The following is a 21108-nucleotide window of genomic DNA, read 5'->3' as shown; positions in this document are numbered from 1 at the left end:
GCCAAATCTGTTGTGCTTCTCCCAGTGCCACACGTTTTGACTCTGACTCTTTAGCATCTGCAGTCCTCACTTTGTCCAAGTTGCAAAGGAGTGTGGGAAAGGTCGAAAGAATAACAAGAGTCGTCAAGCATTAGAGGTTACCACAATTAAAGTTGAAAAAAGGGAGAGCTAAAGGTATGTAGAATGTAGAAGGTACTCTCAGTAAATTAGATGAAGCATAATACAAATAAAAGTTAATAGATATGATCTCGTAGATGTTGCAGAAGCATGACTGACATATTGGCAACTAATACTCTCAGCTATTTAACTTTTAGAAGAACTAGCCAAGATAGAAATGGAAGAAAGAGAATACCTTTTAATAAAGGATAGGGTAAATACTGTGGAGGGAAAAAATCTTGGAAAATCAAAAGTACATTAGTTTAGGTGGAGATAAGAAATAAGGGACAAAAGACTTGTTGGGAGTTCTTTACATGCCAACACAGTTGCAACAGCATATGTAACATAGGATAATATGGTAACATTAGATAACTTTAATCTTCATATAGATAAGGCTAATGAAATTTGAGGAAATAGCACGGAGGGCGGCACGGTGGCACAGGTGGGCGGCACGGTGGCACAGTGGTTAGCACTGCTGCCTCACAGCGTCAGAGACTCGGGTTCAATTCCCACCTCAGGTGACTGACTGTGTGGAGTTTGCACATTCTCCCCGTGTCTGCGTGGGTTTCCTCTGGGTGCTCCGGTTTCCTCCCACACTCCAAAGATGTGTGGGTCAGGTGAATTGGCCATGCTAAATTGCCCGTAGTGTTAGGTAAGGGGTAGATGTTGGGGTATGGGTGGGTTACGCTTCGGCGGGGCGGTGTGGACTTGTTGGGCCGAAGGGCCTGTTTCCACACTGTAAGTAATCTAATCTAATCTAATCTAATCTAATCTAATCATAACAGGGTATATGGAAAATATTCTTCGAGAGCAGAATGTAGTGGAACCACACAGGAAACAGAATGTTTTGGAGTTAGTATTTTGCAATGCAAAGGAGTTAATTGCTTAGTAGTAAAGTGGTTTCTAAAGAAGAATTACTGTAATATGATCAAATATTGTACTAAATTTGAAAACCATTTAGTAAATTCAAAATTTCAAACTGCATAAAGTACGAGGGAGGATGTTGACTGTAAGATTAGGAAAGTCTCATAAAATAAATGAAGCAATAATAAATAAGTTTATGAAAACTAGACCTGAAACTTCCAAGAGAAACATGGTCCAACTGTGGCTACCGAGGTGTTAAACATGATATTAGATCAAGGAATGAGACATTTATAGGAAGTCCCCAGGTTACAAACAAGTTCCGTTTTTAAGTCTGTTTGTAAGTCGAATTTGTATGTAAGTTGGAACAGTTACGTGTGGTTCACATCTAACATCAATTAGTCAAATATTTGTCTTCCTATATAGTACAAGTTGACGATCCTTTATCCAAAATCCTGAAATCTAAAAAGCTCCGAAATCCGGATTTTTTTTTTCCTGAACTTTTTTTCTCAGTAAGCGTGTAGACATTTAATTCAACTCCACACCCACTTGACCCACGCCACTCAGGCGTGATGTAGTGGTGTGGCCCAGCACTGGCAGGCATCAATGCTGTCTCAGTGTTCGTAAAAATCAAAGTTGCGTCTGCTGTCCAGTAATTTTACTTTTGGTAATATTTTCTTAATTTTACTATGAAAATGTCATTTAATCCTTTATCCAAAAAATTGCAAGATCTGAAAGACAGCTGGTCCCGAGGATATCTGATAAAGGATTGTCTACCTGTACGTATTTAATGTAATTTAATTTAAATATAATAATACAGTAATAATAATAAATGTAACTCCAGTACAGTATTTATAATTGAAAGAGAGAGAGAATGTGTGTGTATTCAGGTATAAAAAGCATTAAAGAAACATCTCTTAAACTGTTTAGATAGAAAAGAAAAGATTAAAGGTTAACACTTACTGTTGTTCCATTTGATGTCTTGCATGCCGGAAGAGGCCTTAATTAATAATTAAGATGACTTTATTAATTGGATGATGAGCCTGGTGTTGGAGAGGATGGCCTTGGTGCTGGAGAGTCAGGGTCTGGTTCTGCTGGACAGTGTGGGTTTACTTCTGAAGTCAGTTTCTTAAAGTAAGCATCAAGGGTGGCTTGAACAGAGTTTTTCTTTTTCTCATTATAAATGGCCTTTAGCAGCTGAGACCATCGGTACTATCCAGCAAACTTTGGTGAACCTCTCTGCATTAGGATCTTGCTCCTTGAGCTTTGCCATCCCTGTTTCAATGAGATGAAAGGCCTCAGCTAACACCTTCGTCAAAAACTTCTTCCGTTCTGGGGTTTCTAGGTGCCGGCCTCCTTCCTCAAATGCTATCTATCATTGCAGCTCCATGAGGTCCCCATTGGTCAGTTCTTCAGCATGGGATTCAAGCAAGTCTAAGACAACATCTTCAGTGATGTCTAACTGCAGTTGATTATTACCAAGATCAACCACAGCTTACCTGGCTTTGGCAATGTCCTCAGCTGTAAACTTAATCATCTGTGAATTGGCACAATTTGTTCCAGACTCCTTTCACTTCCTCCCAAGAGTCTGCAATGTTTTTGATGCCAACGTAGATGTTGTAATTCCTCCAGAACTCCTTTAAGGTCGTTGCATCATCTTGGGTAGTCCTGACTACTTGTGAGAAGGTCTGGAGTAAATAGTAAGCCTTAAAGGAGGCTATGATTCCCTGTTCCATTGGCTGAAGTAGTGATATGGTATTCGGTGGTAAAAAGACGACCTTTACATTGGCGTGAAAGTCATCTAAAGTGCTTGATGTATAACAACAAGAACAGAAATTACTGGAGGAACTCCACAGGGTTGGCAGCATGTCTGGAGAAAGGAACAGAATTAATGTTTTGAGTCTGGTATGGCTGCTGTCTGGAATGACTCTTCTCCAGAACTTGAAACATTAACTCTCTTTCTCTCTAGATGCTACCAGATCTGTTGAGTTTCTCCAGCAATCTACGTTTTTGTTTGTTTAAGATCTTCAACATCTGGAGTTCTTTGTCTTATTATAATAAAATGTAATACTTAAATTTAATAAAATTATAATATTGTTTATAATAAAACATTTATGATGTTTCAAAGAATAATAAACCTAAGAGGAGGATTTTAGCATTCTGCAATGGAGGATCCAGGTATTGAAGGAAAGGGATAAGATAATATGAGAATAGACCAGCAAGCGATGTAAAACAGAATGTAAGTGGTTCAATTTGTATGTAAGTTGGAAGAAGTGAGTGAATGTCAATTGGTCGCACAGAGGCAGGAGAAATCATAATCAGGAATCAGAAAATGATGAGATGTTATCTTCTTGGTAGAAGAGACAAAACAATTTCAGAAATAATGAAAAGCAGGGCTCTAGCAAGAATGAGGGACTTAAATTCGAACTAATAAAATATTGCTAAATAAATTAATTGGACTAAGGGTGAAGGTTAGGATTTTTAGATTCTGCCAGGAAGAGGCAGGGGGCAAGCAGTTGTGTGCTAAAATTATTCCTCATGACCTGTGTGCTAGTTTACTTCCTCATCACTATTGATCGGCTTCATCAAGATGGGAGATATTGACCCCGGGCAAACCGCCCAATTCGAGAATTAACTAGGAGAAAGTGAAGATTGCAGATGCTGGAGATCAGGGTCAAAAAGTGTTGTGCTGGAAAAGCACAGTGGTCAGGCAGCATCTAAGGAGCAGGAGAGTCAACGTTTCAAGCATACGCTCTTCATCAGAAATTCTATAATTAAGTCAATTGAAGTTGTTAAGGAGCTTGTTCAGAATTTGTTGGGGTACGCTTAGGAGTTAATTGGGATATGTGAGTTGCACACTGGGTCAGAAGTATACCCAGTGCTTTGAGCTGGCACAATTATAGCTGTCAGTCATGGCTATATCGTCAACTTAGGTAGGCAGTGGCTTTGCACTAGTTCCAGGGCGTGAAAAGTTATTTGGGAAGGTGGAAATGTGGAAATGACACTACAGTTAAACCCAAAGGACTGAATGGCCTCCTCCTGTTCCTTGCTCAACTGTTTGTAGGACATAGAACAGTACAGCACAGTATAGGCCCTTTGGCCCTCGATATTGTGCTAACCTTTTATCCTACTCTAAGATCAAACTAACCAACATACCCTTCATTTTACTATCATCCATGTGCCTATCCAAGAGTCGCTTAAATGTCCCTAATGTATCTGACTCTACTTCCACTGTGGCAATGCATTCCACACACCCACCACTCTATGTAAAGAACCTACTTCCTTCCCTAAACCTTCCTCCAATCACCTTAAAATTATGCTCCTGCCCTAGGAAAAGGTCTCTGGCTATCCACTCTATCTATGCCTCTTATCATCTTATACACCTCTAACAAGTCACCTCTCATCCTTCTTGCTCCAGTGAGAAAGCTCCCTCCACCTTTCTTCATAAGACATGCCCTCCAGTCCAGGCAGCATCCTGGCAAATCTCCTCTGCACCCTCTCTAAAGCTTCTACATCCTTCCAATAATGAGGCGACCAGAGCTGAATACAATATTCCAAGTGTGGTGTAACCAGGACCTTTTAGAGCTGCAGCATAATTAGATTAGATTAGATTACTTACAGTGTGGAAACAGGCCCTTCGGCCCAACAAGTCCACTCTCGTGGCTCTTAAACTCAATTCCCCTGCTAATGAAAGCCAACACATCATATGCCTTCTTAACAACCCTGTCAACTCAGGTGGCAATTTTGAGGTATCTATGGACATGAACCCAAGATCCCTGTGTTCCTCCATACTGCCCAGAATCCTGCCTTTAACTCTATATTTTGCATTCAAATTTGACCTTCCAAAATGAATCACTTCATACGTTTCCAGATTAAACCCCATCTGCCACTTCTCAGCCTAGTTCTGCATTCTGTTGATATTCTACTGCAACCAACAACAGCCCTCCACACTATCCACAACTCCACCAACCTTCATGTCATTTGCAAACTTATGAACCCACCTTTCCACTTACTCATCCAAGTCATTTATAAAATCAAAAAGAGCAGAGGTCCCAAAACAGATCCCAGCGGAACGCCACTGGTCACTGAGCTCCGTACTTTCCATCTGCTACCACTCTCTGTCTTCTCTGGGCCAGCCAATTCTGTATCCAGACAGCCAAGTTTCCCCGTATCCCATGCCTCCTTACTTTCTGGATGAGCCTATCATGGGGAACCTTACTAAAGCCTTGCGAAAATCCATACACACCACATCCACTGCTCTACCTTCATCAATGTGTTTTGTCACATCCTGAAAGACTTCAATAAGACTTGTGAGGCATGAGCAGCCCCTTACAAAGCCATGCTGACTATCTCTAATCAAACTATGCTTTTCTAAATAATCATAAATCTTGTCTTTCAGAATCTTCTCCAATAATTTGCCCACCACTGACGTAAGACTGACTGGTCTGTATTCCTCAGGGTTATCCCTATTCCCTTTCTTGAACTAGGGAATAACATAGAACATAGAACAATACAGCACAGAACAGGCCCTTCGGCCCACGATGTTGTGCCGAACTTCTAACCTAGATTAAGCACCCATCCATGTACCTATGGGGTACGTTATTCCATGGCAGATGGTGTCTGGGTGGGTTATTCTTCGGAGGGTCGGTGTGGACTTGTTGGGCCAAATGGCCTCTTTCCACACTAAGGGGAATCTATGAAAATAAACTCTATGAAATAACAACCCCTTTCATTCATTTAGCAGCACCTCTTTCCAACTACCTCTACCACTCCCACACATCCTGAATTTATTGAACCACCATTTGGAAAGACAGGGTTTGATTAGGAACAGTCAGCACGGCTTTGCGCATTGGAGATCATGCCTTACAAATTTGTTAGAGCTCTTTGATGAAGTGACAAGTAAATGTTGACGAGGGCAGACAGTGAGTGTAATTGAGATGGTGGTAAGGCCTTTGATAAGGTTCCACACGGTAGGCTGCTCTTGAAGGTTAGATTGCATAGAATCCAGGGGGAGCTGGCAAATTGAATACACAATTGGCTTGGTGGTAGAAAGCCAACGGTGATAGTGGAAGGATGCTCGTCAGACTGGAGGCCTATGACTAGTGGAGTGCCTCAGGGGTCAGTGCTGGGCCCAGTGCTGTTTGTTATTTATATCAATTACTTGGATGAAAATGTACAGGGCAAGATTAGTAAGTTTGCAGATGACACTAAAATAGGCGGTATCGTGGGCAGTGAGGAAGGTTAACAGGATTTGCGGGAGGACCTTGATCAGCTGGGTAAGTGAGCCGAGAAATGACAAATGGAGTTTAATATAGATAAGTCTTGAGGACTTGCATTTTGAAAACTCAAATCAAGGTAGGAGTTTCATGGTGAATGGTAGGGCCTTAAGGAATGTAGTGGAATAGAGGGACATTGAAGTTCAGGTGCACGGTTCTCTGAAAGTGGAGTCACAGGTAGACAGGGCAGTGAAGAAAGTTTTTGGCACACTGGCCTGCTTCAGTCAAGGCATTGAGTATCGAGGTTGGGAAGTTATATTGTAGTTGTATAGACTTTGATGAGGTTGCACTTGGAGTATTGTGTTCAGTTTTGGTCACCTTGCTATAGGAAAGATGTTATTAAACTGGAAAGAGTGCAGAAGAAGCTTACAAGGATGTTGCCAGGACTCAAGGGTCTCAGTAATAGGAAGAGTTTGATCAAGCTGGGACTTCTTTCTTTAGAGTGTCAAAGACTGAGGGGGGATCTTACGGGAGTGTTTGAGATCAAGAGAGGCATGGATAGGGTGAATGTGATCAGTCTTTTTCCCAGGGGTGGGGTTTCGCGGACTAGAGGGCATCAGTTTAAGGTTAAAGGGAAAGAATGAAAGGGAACCTGAGGGGCAACCTTTTCACACAGAGGATGGTACCTATATGGAATGAGCTGCCAGCGGAAGTTATCTGCTGGCCATCATCCATCCTCTCAGCCTTCTCTTTCTCAATCACCCCCAGTCCAAACCTCACTCAGGGCCTTCTCCTGCTCAGACAAACTCTTCACATTCCTAACCTTCTGTTGATGAAATCATGCCCCAATAAAGTCCAGCTTTCAGCCAACTCCTGCTAAAATGCACTTGCCCCCAATCTCTTGCTCAAATCCCATTCCCTTTGGGTCCACTTTCAAAAGGGCAGATTTTCAGGTGCATGATTCTCTGAAAGTGGAGTCACAGGTATACAACATTTAAAAGTAATTTGGACAAATGCGGGGATTGAAGGTGGTTTAGAAGGATATGGGCCACATGCAGGGAAATGGGTTTAAAATGGGTGGACATTTTGGTCAGCATGGACCAGTTTCGGCCAAAGGACTTGGCTCCGTGCTGTAGGACTCTATGACTTGCTTCCCAACTAGACTGACTCATTCATCCCATTCTTTTTCTCCTATTCCCCACCCAACCTCCAAACCTGAATTTCTGCACCTTGCATGCACTTAGATTCTTGTCACTGCTCCTGTTTCCACTGTCTGTGTGTGACTATGGCTCAATTTCATCTGGTACCAATTGGATCTGCACTACTGGGGAAGATGCTGCCTATTTGCGGAACAGAAACTCTGGCCATTGAGGCTTATATCTTGGCAGGTTAGGTATCCTCATCCCGGATAGTTGGGTAGCAGAATCCTAAGCATTCACAGGTCCTGCTGCTGAGTGTGGGATTTAGCTGTGACCATGGCTGCTTGTAATCTCCCTCCCTTTCCTCTGGGGTTGGAGCCTAAAGCCAAGCTTGGTTTACAGTTGAGTTTGGGATGCCCTGGTGCTGTGTACCATCTTCCAATCACAAAGTAAGTCAAATGCAAGTGATAATTCTTGGTGGATTAAAGAGAGAACTCAGTATTGGCTTTCTGAGGCCAGGCAGAGGTTGCTATGGCCAGCCTTTGTTATCTGTCCCTAATTACCTTTTAGAAGATGATGGTAAGTTAAAATGTGATTACAATGGAAAATAGTTCTACCATGATCCTAACTTTGGTTCACATGGACATAATCCAGCAAGGTTGTTCTGTTAGCGTATCAGGTACAGAGAATTTCTCTCATTTGACAGTTCCAAATTTTTAAAAAAATCTGCCCTTTTGAAAGTGGACCCAAAGGGAATGGGATTTGAGCAAGAGATTGGGGGCAAGTGCATTTTAGCAGGAGTTGGCTGAAAGCTGGACTTTATTGGGGCATGATTTCATCAACAGAAGGTTAGGAATGTGAAGAGTTGGTCTGAGCAGGAGAAGGCCCTGAGTGAGGTTTGGACTGGGGGTGATTGAGAAAGAGCAGGCTGAGAGGATGGATGATGGCCAGTAGGTAGTATGATTTGCCAGTTGTTTTCATATTCTTCAGTTTCAAGTAGTATCTGTAAAGGCATTAAAATGGCTGAGTAATGTAACATAGCATACTTCTTCGGTTATTTACAAATGGGTACTGCTGAAATACTGGACAAAGAAATTTGCAGCTACTGTCATTCAATATAAATTCAATTCATTGAACTTCAAGAGGTGGTGGTCAATGATGGAGCAACAACTGAAAGCAAGATAGAATCATAAACAACGACATAGCATATTTATATAAACATAAATAGACAGAGGTCTTTAACTCAACCTGAACACAAATCAATGAATCTCATAAAAATCCAGATTAATCCTTTCTGAAAATTCACTTTGAAGTATATAAAGAGGAGAGAAAGTTCTATGTTAATAGTCATCTCCAAAAGGTTGCAGAAATAACCTGCCCTTGAGGCAGTGGACTTAATTTTTTGATTTGGTGCTGTGCAATTTTGGGGCATTAGTCAGACAGTCAGGAGAAAAACGTGTGGTGGGGAGTCATTCAACTGGCTGAAAATTGTGGAGCCACATTTTCCTCATCCCTGAGTTGTTGATTTTAATCAGCTTGTGTGGAAAAAGTGCCAATTATGTCATATAGCACGTCAAATTGAAAAGCAACTTGAACCAATCTCTTTCCATGTAGCTTCCAGCAGTCAGCTCAAGATCATAAACAAAGTACTTCTCAAGATGTATGTCAGTCACTTACACAAAATAGAGAGAGATATGAGAAAATCAGTTTTATTCTTCTATAGAAGATTGCTTTCTTTGAAAGAGGCTGCTAATTGAAGTGTGAAATAGTAAATTCAATATTGTTCAACACTAGTGTTTTATAACCTGATTTCATTTTTAAAGCTAGAATGAGTAATCCAAACTCTGGTAGATGGAATATAATATGGGAAAGTATGAAGCAGTTCACTTTGGCAGGAAGAATAAAGAAGCAGAGTACTGCTTCAAAGGAGAACACTTGCAGAATTCTGACTTGCAGGGAATATGTGTGTTCTGGTGCATGTGTCACAAAACGTTTGTATGCAATTAACAGCATATCATTATGTCCGAGTGTCTCCAATTTGTGGAAACATCATCTACATGTCCACGTTCTCAAGGGCTCTCCGTCTTCTGAAAATTTAAATGAAATCCTCTCTGAACCTTCTAAACTCCCATCGAGTACAGACCCAAAGTCCTTAAACAGTCCTCATATGGCAAGCCCTTCATCCCTGGGATCATTCTAGTATACCTCCTCTTGACTCCTGGCAAGGCCAGCTCATTTCTCCTTAGATATGTATCTTGCTACTAAAACCACGGGCCCTTTTCTAACTCGGCATCCTGCTACGTATTTCTTTGTCAAATGCCAAAGTAGGGTCATTTTCCAAATGATAGGCAATGACTGAGTACTGCAAATATCAGTGCTTGAGCACCAGCTATTCACAAAATGAATTAGATGAGGAAATGAAGTATACTGTCTCCAGGTTTGCAGACAGCACAAAACTGGACTGTGAAGAAGAAGCAGAGATGCTCCAGTGTGACTTGGACAAGTTGAATGAGTGAGCAAATACATAGCAGGTGAGCTAGAACATGGATAAATGTGAGACTACCACATTGGTAACAAAAACAGGAAGGAAAATTATTTATCTGAATGGTGATAGATTGTGAAAGGGGGAGCTGCAACAAGACCTGGGTGTCCTTGTTCACCAGTTGGTGAAAGTGAGCATGCAAGTGGTGAAGGTGACAAATAGTATGTTGGCCTTCATAGCAAGAGGATTCAAGTGCAGGAGTGTTTGCCTTGCTGCAAATATATCGCAGTTGGTGGGACCACATCTTGAGTATTATGTGTAGTTTTGGTCTCCTTACTTAAGGAAGGATATTCAGGCTATGGAGGAAGTGCAATGCAAGTTTATTAGACCGATGAGATAGGACTGATGCATGAAGGGAGACTGGATGAGTTAAGACTATATTTACTGGAATTTAGAAGACTGAGGTGGATCTCAGAGAAACCTGTACCTTTTTAACAGGTGCTAGGCATTGTAAATGCAGGAAGCATGTTCCCAATGACTACCAGTCCATAATTAGAGTTACAGTTTAAGGAGTAAGCCATTTAGGACTGAAATAAGAAATTTCTTCACCTAGAGAGTAGTGAGCTTGTGGAATTCTCTGCCACAGAAAGCAGTTGAAACTAAACTTTGATATTTTCAAGGAGTTAGATATAGCCTTAGGGCTAAAGGCATCTAGGATATGGGGAGAAAATGGGAACAGGATATGAGTTGAATGATCAGCCATGATGATAGTGAATGGTGGAGCAGGCTTGAAAGGCCGAATGGCCCACTTATGCTCCTGTTTTCTATGTTTAATATGTGACAATATTCCATGCAATCCAAATGACCAAAGGAGCAAAGTTGATGACCATGCCAGGGTATGCTGCAACCTGCAAGAGTCTTGGTATTAGAGATTTTATCCCGCTACTTAATGTCATAGATAAATCTTCAGCAGCAAAGGTGGAATGCATCCTGTTGCTTTATATGATGCTGCCTCATATGCCTCACACCTGTAGATAATTGATATGAGAACACTGTCTGATGGACTTTGAACTATTTAAATTCTTCAAACCAAATATTGGAATGCTGAATGATCCTGTCCTTGTTATCATCTTAGGCAGTTTCTGAGGATTGAAAATGATTTGCTTGATGAGTTTTGAGGTGACCATTAATTTCTATACACAATCTGCAGCGAAATTAGTGCTTAGCGGGTTAAATAAAGGAGCTGTTTGGACGTTTGTGCCTTCTCCAGCTTGTTGAGGTCACCTCTGGTTTGTGCATGATCACAATGAAGTTCAGTGCTTTCCCAAATGGACCGTTCCCATTTTGGTTAGTTGCAAGCCATATAATCCCATGAGTCAATGGGGATGTTTGTCAACTGAAAGCAACCCATGTCATGGCAGGATCTGGGGTGTGAGGTGGCTAAAAGACATGGAAGGAAATGGTCAGGTTTTAAAATTGCTGAACTCGATCTTGAGTCCTGAGGCTGCAAGGTTCACACATGAAAAATAGGATACTGTTCCTCCAGCTTGCCTGGGCTTCACTGGAGCACAGGAGCAGGTCCCAAGATAGAAATGTTGACATTAGAACACTGTTATGTGGAGTGGTCAGCAACTAGAAGTTCAGGGTCATTTTTACAGAGTACAAGCATTCCATAAAACAGTCAAACTGTGCATTTTGTCTCCCCAGTGTAGAGGAGGCAACATTGTGAGTAGCTAATACAGTAGACTAGATTGAGTGAAGTGCAGGTAAAATCCACTGCTTCACCTGGAAGGTGTATGTGGAGCCTTAGACAGTGAAGGGGGAGGAGGTCAATGGGCAAGTGTTGCATCTTCTACTAGGTGTGATGTAGTGTTAGCAGCTTTGGTTCAGAATTTGAGCTGGAAGCTGAAGTCAGACATTGTGATACATCAGGGAAGGGGAATGTTACCTGAATTCTTTGAACTGGGAAGCAGTTACACTTAGAGCTGGGGCATCAGATTTGGAGAGTGTGACTGTGAGTGAGGCAGCAAAGGACAGGGGCACAGGAGTCTCACATTTCATTACTGTCCAATACGTTTGAGGTTTTTTCAGCTAATCTAGATGAGAGTGAGAGCTGCAGCTGAGCTAACTGACCATGGCACTGTAGTACAAGAAACCATTCAAGAATAGGAATGAAGGAGGAATTTAGTGATAGTAAGGGAGAGTATGGGCGGGGTGGGGGGGGTGTTGGAGGCTGACACTTTTTTATAACAAAGTGTGCAAATCCACACAACTATGTTGCATACCTGCTGCCACGATTCATGGCTGCAGAGTAATTTGCAGTGGGACGGGGAAGATCCAGTCATTGTGGTTATGTGTGTACTAACAACATAGGCAGGACAAAGAGGGAGGTTCTGCCTAGTCAGTTTCAGGATATATGTACCCTTATTAATTGAGAAGCAGAATCTTAAAGATCTGCTTGTTTTCTGGTACAAGTGCACATAGGTATGGGACATTGGTATCAGCATTGGGGAAATGAAACTGGATCAATGGGACATACATCTTCAACTGAACTATGCTGGGACAGGGGTTCGACCAAATATATAACGAGGGATTTAGAGAGGGCTTTAACCAAAAATTGAGGTCAACTGAACAGTTTTGGGAAGTTGTGGGAAATCAATGAGTAGAATGAAGTCTATAGAACAAAGAAAAGTACAGCCCACGATGTTGTGCTGAGGATTATTCCTAATCTAAAATAAAATAACCGTATGCACACCTCAATTCACTGCAGTCCACGTGCATGTCCAGCAGTGGCTTAAATGTCCCTAATGACTCTGATTCCGCCACCACCACTGGCAACGCATTCCATGCATTCTCAACTCTCTGCGTAAAGAACCTACCTCTAATGTCTCCTCTATACCTTCCTCCTAATATCTTAAAACTATGACCCCTCATGCCAGTCAATCCTGCCCTGGGGAAAGGTTTCTGGCTATTGACTCTATCCATGCCTCTCATTACTTGTATACTCAATCAGGTCACCATATGCTTTTTTAACAACCCTATCTGCTAGGGTGGCAAATTTGAGGGATCTATGCACCTGAACACCAAGATCCCTCTGTTCCTCCACACTGCCAAGAATCCTGTCTTTAATCCTATGTTCAGCGTTCAAGTTCGACCTTTCAAAATGCATTACTTCTCATTTATCCAGTTTGAACTCCATCTGCCATTTCTCGGCCCAGCTCTGCATCCTACCTATGTCGCGCTGTAGCCTGCAAGAGCTTTCAATACTATCAACGACACCTCCAACCTTTCTGTCATTGGCAAATTTACTAACCCACCCCTCAACCTCCTCATCCAAGTCATTGATAAAACGTATAAAGAGCAGAGGCCCAAGAACAGAGGCCTGCAGGACACCACTCACCTCCAGGCAGAATACTTTCCATCCAAAACCACTCTCTGCCTTCTGTCAGCCAACCAATTCTGAATCCAGACGGCCAAATCTCCCTGTATCCCATACCTCCTGACTTTATGAATGAGCCTGCCATGGGGAACCTTCTCAAATGCCTTGCTGAAGTCCATATACACCACATCCACTGCTCGACCTTTGTCGAGCTGTCTCATCACCTCCTCAAAGAACTCAGTAAGATTTGTAAAGCATGACCTGCCCCTCACAAAGGCATGCCGACTGCCTTTAATCACGCTATGCTTTTCCAAATAGTCATAAATCCGATCCCTCAGAATTCTTTCCAAAACCTTGCTGGCCACAGACGTAAGACTGACTGGTCTGTAATTGCCAGGGATTTCCTTATTCCCCTTCTTGAAAAGACGAACAACATTCGCCTCCCTCCTGTCCTCCAGTATGACTCCAGTGGAAAGTGAGAAAGCAAAGATCTTCGCCAGCGGCTTAGCAACCTCCTTTTTCGCTTCCCAGAGGAACCGAGGACAAACCGGGTCTGGCCCTGGGGACTTATCAATCTTCTTGTTTGCCAAAATTTCCAGCAAATCAACTTCAGCAATCTTGATCTTTTCAACCTGTTTCCCATTTCTCAAAGTTCTCATTCACAACAAGGTCCCTTTCCTTAGTGAAAACCGAAGCAAAAAACTCATTTAGGGCCATCCCTATCTGCTCAGACTCCACACAAAAGTTCCCTACACAATCCCTGACCAGCCCTAACTTCTCCCTGATCATTCTCTTATTCCTCACCTATGAGTAGAATGCCTTTGGGTTCTCCCTAATCCTTCCTGCCAAGCTTTTCTCATGCCCCTTCCTTGCTCTCCTCGGTCCATTAGATCCTTGCTACCTCCACCTTACGTATGCTATCTTCTTCCTTTTGACGAGAAGCTCCTGTGTTCTTGTTATCTAAGACTCCTTAAGCTTACCCCTTCTTGCTTGTCTCAGAGGAACCAATTTGTGCATCACTTGCAACAACTGCTCCTCAAACAGTCTCCACATGTCTGTTGTGCCCTTTCTGTGGAAAAATTGCTCCCAATCTGTACTTCCTAACTTTTGCTTGATAGCATCATAATTTCTTTCTCCCCCATTAAATATCTTCCCTTGGTAACTACTCCTTTCCCTCTCCAAGGCTATGGTAAATGTGAGGCAGTTTTGGTCACTGTCACCAAAGTGTTCTCCCACTGCGAGGTCGGACGCCGTCTTGGCTCATTGCTGAGCACCAAATCCAAAATGGCCTCTCCCCTCTTTGGCCTGTCTAAGTAAGGAAACCCTATTGAACACACCTGACAAAAATGGCCCCATCCAAGTCATCCGCACTAAGGACGTTCCAGTCAATATTGGGAAAGTTGAAGTCACCCAAACAACAACCCTGCTACATCTGCATTTTTCTAAAATCTGCCGCCCTATGAGTTCTTCAATCTCCCTTCTGCTATTAGGGGGTCTGTAGAAAACCCCAATGCGGTGACTCTTCCCTTGCTGTTCCTAACTTCCACCCATACTGGGTTTGTCAGTAGACAAACCTTCCTCAACAACCTTCATTTCTGTAGCTGTGGTGAACTCTCTGATTAGCAATGCTCCACCCCCTCTTTTTCCACCCTCCCTGTTCTTTTTAAAATGTTCTAAACCATGGAAATTCTCGCAACCATACCTGCCCCTGTGAAACCCACATCTCCGTTATGGCTACATCATTGTCCCAAGTACTGATCCATGCTCTAAGTTCATCACTCTTATTTCTGACACTCCTTACATTAAAGCAAACACTTTAACCGATCCCTTTGTTTCATCACGTGAAAAACCTTCCTGATAGATTCACTACATTCTGTCACCGTCCCATCCACAACTACCCCCCTCTCAGATATGTAGCTGTAGTTCCCACCCCCTTGCCAAACCAGTTTAAACCCTCCCAAACCACATGAATAAATCTCCCACTCAGGACATTTGTGCCCCTCCAGTTCAGCTGCAACCTGTCCTTCGTGCACAGGTCCCACCTTCCCCAGAAGAGCAAGTTATTAACACAGGGACAAGAAATCAGACTGTGACAGGAAGGGATAGAGAATATGAATCAGAAGAGTCAACCAACAAATAAGATTAGAAATTACAAAGAGAGCAATAGAGTAAAACCAAAGGCATGTAACATTCAGATCGAAACAAACAAGAGTACAAGTAGAACTGCATAAGTATTTTCGAGTAGCTATTAGACAAATATAGCTACAGCATGATATGGATTAGTATCTAAATATTGAACACCTGGTCTAAGCAAATCTAGCTTTCCCACAAACTTTGGGCAACAATGGTGTGCAATGCAGAAAACATGACAGAAAGGAACTTTAGAAAGTGTATATTTCAGGTGCTTTTTCTGAAAATTACATAAAAACAGCTTTTCTATTGGAGAAAATGTTATGGAGTATATGTTATAGGTCTAAGAACTGAATACCGTTCATGTTAAGGAATTTTCTTTTTCCTTTACAGGCGGGAAAGATCAAAGGTGCCTTACATAGTGCGACAATGTGTGGAAGAGATTGAGAGACGCGGAATGGAGGAAATTGGCATTTATCGAGTTTCGGGAGTTGCAACAGACATTCAGGCCCTTAAAGCTGCTTTTGATGTCAGTAAGTATCATGGTATTGGTGTAGTATGTAATTAACGTCAGATAAGAATAGATTCTGAATTAAATCAGAAATAAATAACGCAAAGCAAATAGTTTCATGTTGCTGTGTAGGAATATAGGAACAGGAATAGACCAATCAGCTCCTTAAGCCTGTTCATTCAGTTATATCATGGCTGATTTGTGGCCTACCTCCATATGTACCTGCCTTTAGCCCATATCCATTAATAAATTCACTTAACAAAAAAAGCTATCCTCAACTCATTCAGCAGCTGCTGCCATTTTTTTTGGAAGAGAGTTTCAAACATCTGCCACCCTTAGTGTGTAAAAGTGCTTCCTAACATTTTGCCCAGGTATCATTCTTGTAAGCAAAAAAACAACGAACTGCAGATGCTGGAAATCTGACACACAAATCGAAACTGCTGGAGAAATTCAGCAGGTCTGTCAGCATGTGTGGAGAGAAAGTAGTTTCTCCAGCAATTTGTTTTTGTATCATTATTGTAAACCTATGTTATACTCATTCCATGGGCAATATGTTCTTCCTGAGGTGTGGTACCCAGATCTGCTCACAGTATGCCAAATGGAGTCGAACTAGGTTTTTTATAACTGCAGCATAACTTCTCCATCCTTGTCCTGTAGATGTAAAGGCTAGTATTCCATCAGCTTTCCTGACTATTTTCTGCATGTATTCATGTCATTTCAAAAATCTTTACACCTGAACCCTAAGTCTCTTTGGACATCCACTATTATTTAAGGTTATTCCATCTGGATAACACTTTATACTACTTCAGTACAAAATGGATAATTTCACGCTTGCTTAAATTGAACTCTTTGTGCCATATGTGTGTCTGTTCACTTAATCTATCAATATCCTTTTGTAATTTATGCTTTCTGCAATACCACCTTACTTAATGCCATCAGCAAGATTGGGTGTATGATTTCCTATGCCATGTTATGTAAATAAATAATGTGAATAATTGAGGCCCTAATATAGATCATTGTGGAACACCACTGGACACATCCTGTCAATTGGAGTACCCACCCATTATCCCTACTTTCTGCCACCTGCCGCTTGATCACCAGACATGTTGGTAATTTGCCCTGAATCCTTGGGCTTCTAACAGTAATTAGATTAGATTCCCTACAGTGTGGAAACAGACGCTTTGGTCCCCAACCAACCAGTCCACACTGACCCTCCGAAGAGTAACCCACCCAGACCCATTTCCCTCTGACTAATGCACCTAACACTATGGATAATTTAGTATGGCCAATTCACCTGACCTGCACATCTTTGGACTGTGGGAGGAAAACTGAGCACCCGGAGGAAACCCACACAGACACTGGGAGAACGTCAGACAGTCACCCAAGGCTGGAATTGAACCTGTGAGGCAACAATGCTAGCCACTGTGCCGTCCATGTTAATGTGGGATTTTATCAAATGCCTTCTGGATGTCCAGGTGAAAAATATCCATTGGTATTCCCGTCAACTACCTTAGTTCCCTCTTCAAAATATTCAGTTCTGTTTGTAAGGCATATCCTACTAGTCACAATTCCATATTGACTCTTCTTGATTAACTGAAAATTCTCAAGGATTACCCCATCCATAATTATTGACTCCAACAATTTCCCCATCAGATTAATTATCCTAATTTTTGTGAATTCTGTGGTTAGTATCAAAGTAACTTCAAATGGACTGGACTATGATCTCTTGTGATTATGAAGTCAAGGAAGAGCTGAAAACCCCTGTTCAATAGCAAGTCATCTCCTGTGAATTATGTTCCAGACTGCAGGCACATTTTATGTATGTTTTTCCTTTGAAAAAATACACAAGAGCAGAGACTAAAAAGCCAGTTTCCATTCTAATGGAGCGTACCAACCTCCATTCAAGCATTCATGTGCTGTGAAGATCACAGTTGACAAACTACCCCTAGTAACCCCATGGTCCATGTAAATACCTTCTCACATTCAAAGTGCTAGAAGTCAACTAGCTAGCAGCTAGACAAAAATAAGATTATTTCTCCCTCAGATGGCCACAAACAAGTGAAAAGAAGGAATCAGGACAAAGAAACTTCAGTCAATCTACAAAACCAACATGGCTTTGTGCGTGGGAAATCATGTCTCACAAACTTGATTGAGTTTTTTGAAGAAGTAACAAAGAAGATTGATAAGGGCAGAGCAGTAGATGTGATCTATATGGACTTCAGTAAGGCGCTCGACAAGGTTCCCCATGGGAGACTGGTTAGCAAGGTTAGATCTCATGGAAGACAGGGAGAACTAGCCATTTGGATACAGAACTGGCTCAAAGGTAGAAGACAGAGGGTGGTGATGTAGGGTTGTTTTTCAGACTGGAGGCCTGTGACCAGTGAAGTACCACAAGGATCGGTGCTGGGCCCTCTACTTTTTGTCATTTACAGAAATGATTTGGATTCGAGCATAAGAGGTCCAGTTAGTAAGTTTGCAGGTGACACCAAAATTGGAGGTGTAGTGGACAGCGAAGAGAGTTACCTCAGATTACAATAGGATCTGGACCAGATGGGCCAGTGGGCTGAGAAGTGTCAAATGGAGTTTAATTCAGATAAATGCGAGGTGCTGCATTTTGGGAAAGCAAATGTTAGCAGGACTTATACACTTAATGGTAAGGTCATAGGGAGTGTTGCTAAACGAAGAGACCTTGGAGTGCAGGATCATAGCTCCTTGAAAGTGGAGTCGCAGATAGATAGGATAGTGAAGAAGGCGTTTGGTATGCTTTCCTTTATTGGTCAGAGCATTGAGTACAGGAGTTGGGAGGGCATGTTGCGGCTGTACAGGACATTGGTTAGGCCACTGTTGGAATATCGCGTGCAATTCTGGTCTCCTTCCTATCGGAAAGATGTTGTGAAACTTGACAGGATTCAGAAAAGATTTACAAGGATGTTGCCAGGGTTGGAGGATTTGAGCTATAAGGAGAGGCTGAACAGGCTGGGGCTGTTTTCCCTGGAGTGTCAGAGGCTGAGGGGTGATCTTATAGAGGTTTACAAAATTATGAGGGGCCTGGATAGGATAAATAGACAAAGTCATTTCCCTGGGGTCGGAGAGTCCAGAACTAGAGGGCATAATTTTAGGGTGAGAGGGGAAAGATATAAAAAAGACATAAGGGGTAACTTTTTCATGCAGAGGGTGGTACGTGTATGGAATGAGCTGCCAGAGGATGTGGTGGAGGCTGGTACAATTGCAGCATTTAAGAGGCATTTGGATGGGTATATGAATAGGAAGGGTTTGGAGGGATATGGACTGAGTGCTGGCAGGTGGGACTAGATTGGGTTGGGATATCTGGTCAGCATGGACAGGTTGGACCGAAGGGTCCGTTTCCAAGACCATGATTCTAAGTACAAATGTCAACGCTGCTGGAATTTCCATTACAATGCCTGCAGTGTTCATCTACCTGTTCTCTGTGAATGAAATAACTTCACAGAGGATGGTATCCCGTCACCAAGCCACCCTTTATTTATACATGGTGAGTCCTTGACAGCAATCCAGCTTCCTCAGAGCCAATTGTCAGTGAACAGGGTGTCTGACACTCCTGTTCTTATTGGTCAGCCAGGACTTCCGGATTGGACCAGATAAACAGCCCCAATCAGGAAATACAGTCTATGATGTCCACCTGGCTGGCAGTCATTACAATTACTGTATCCCCCACCTTTTGAGTCCAAGGACATAGGCATTTTTTTTTTGTGGCTCCTCCTCCGGTGTTTTAACGCTGACTCAGGTTTCTCCAACTCCGCATCTGAAACGGACAGCATGTAAGGCACAGTATCTCGCCTCTTGTGCCAGAAACATCTCAGAAGAAATTCATTCTCTTCTTCCGGCAGTAAAGGCAACATCGGCCATGAATATCTTAGATTCCAAGGTAACTTCATTGTTTGATGGAACAGGAGAACCTACACTTGACAGAGAAAGTTCCGGAGCAGTTTGAAAGGCTGCTGATGAGTAGAGCACGTTTTGCTACCGCATCGTTAGAGAATTTGCAGCTTTCATACAGTCCATGTGCTTGTTCAGGATTGTCACACTTATCCAAACTTTGAACATCACTGGACTGAACAATTGTCTACCATGTCTCTTACCCATGCAGGGCCATTTCCATGGTCTTTACACCAAACTTCATCCCCTGGAGTAAACTGGCTCTCTCGCTTTGCAAAATCTTGTGTCCAGCATTGGCGTTCCTGATGCTATTTGACCCTCCGAACTACGTTCATGAAGATCAGATTTAACCTGGTGCAACGTTTTCTCCCCATTAGCAACTCAGCTGGAGCTATCCCTGTAATTGCATAAGGGGTCATCTGATAGTGAATTGGGAACCAGGACAGTTTGGTATCTAATGAAACTTTAGGCTGTTTCTTTAAACCTGCCTTAGAATTTTGGACAGCTCTTTCTGCCAGACCATTGGTTGATGGACCGTGTGGAGGTATCTCTGTGTGTCAAATGCCATTCGACTTTAGGAAATACCCAAATTTCCTATTGGTAAACAATGGCTTATTATCAGTGACCAACACTTCCAGGAGTCCATGTATGACAAAAGATGCACGCAGTTCTGTCATTGGCCCTGTGTTTGATGAATGAACTCCATTCACATCAGGCCACTTTGAGTGGGCATCCATAGTGACTAAGAACATTGTGTCTGTGAAAGGACCTGCATAGTCTATGTGTAACTGAATCCAGGCCATTCCCAAGAATGTGGAGGAGCTACTGTTGGTAATTATTGTCCTTGGTGGCACTCTGGGCACTGCCCCTCCAAAGCGAGTATGTCTGAATCCAATCCTGGCTGCCAGGTATAACTTCTCATCAACATCTTCATTTTGGAAACATCTGGATTACCCTGGGGGATTCAGCAAGTATCTGATGGGGACCTTTGTTCAGGAAAGTCAGTCTTGCTCCCTATAATAATACTGTGATCTACTGTGATCTGGTCTCTTTGGCAAGGAACACCATGCAGTGGCCGGGATTTGAACCCGGGCCTTCCATGTGGCAGGTGAGAATTCTACCACTGAACCAACAAAGGGTTTATGTCCAAAGCGTTGATTCTCCTGCTTCTCGGGGTGCTGCCTGACCTGCTGTGCTTTTCTAGCATCGCACTTACCAAATCTGATCTCCAGAATCTGCAGTCCTCACTTTCTTCTCGTCTCTTTGGTTCCAAAAAGGTTTAATTCGTGATCATGACAGCTCTATGGTTTCCCCCATCA

At 42.5% G+C, this 21108-nt stretch overlaps 1 protein-coding gene across 2 annotated transcripts in view; it reads left to right on the top strand.

The window, feature by feature from the left end:
- The window catches only part of LOC140487770 (breakpoint cluster region protein), a 457801-nt gene that overhangs the window by 393807 nt on the left and 42886 nt on the right, over positions 1–21108 (top strand). For both annotated transcript variants that reach the window (XM_072587008.1, XM_072587009.1), the window contains one exon: positions 15757–15896. In XM_072587008.1, the coding sequence (XP_072443109.1) occupies positions 15757–15896 (140 nt within the window). The remainder of the gene's footprint in view (positions 1–15756; positions 15897–21108) is intronic.

The sequence above is a fragment of the Chiloscyllium punctatum genome, chromosome 17 (assembly GCF_047496795.1).
Source record: "Chiloscyllium punctatum isolate Juve2018m chromosome 17, sChiPun1.3, whole genome shotgun sequence".
Lineage (NCBI taxonomy): Eukaryota > Metazoa > Chordata > Chondrichthyes > Orectolobiformes > Hemiscylliidae > Chiloscyllium > Chiloscyllium punctatum.
Note: the sequence above shows the minus strand (reverse complement) of the source record. Positions and strands in the feature narration are given on the sequence as shown.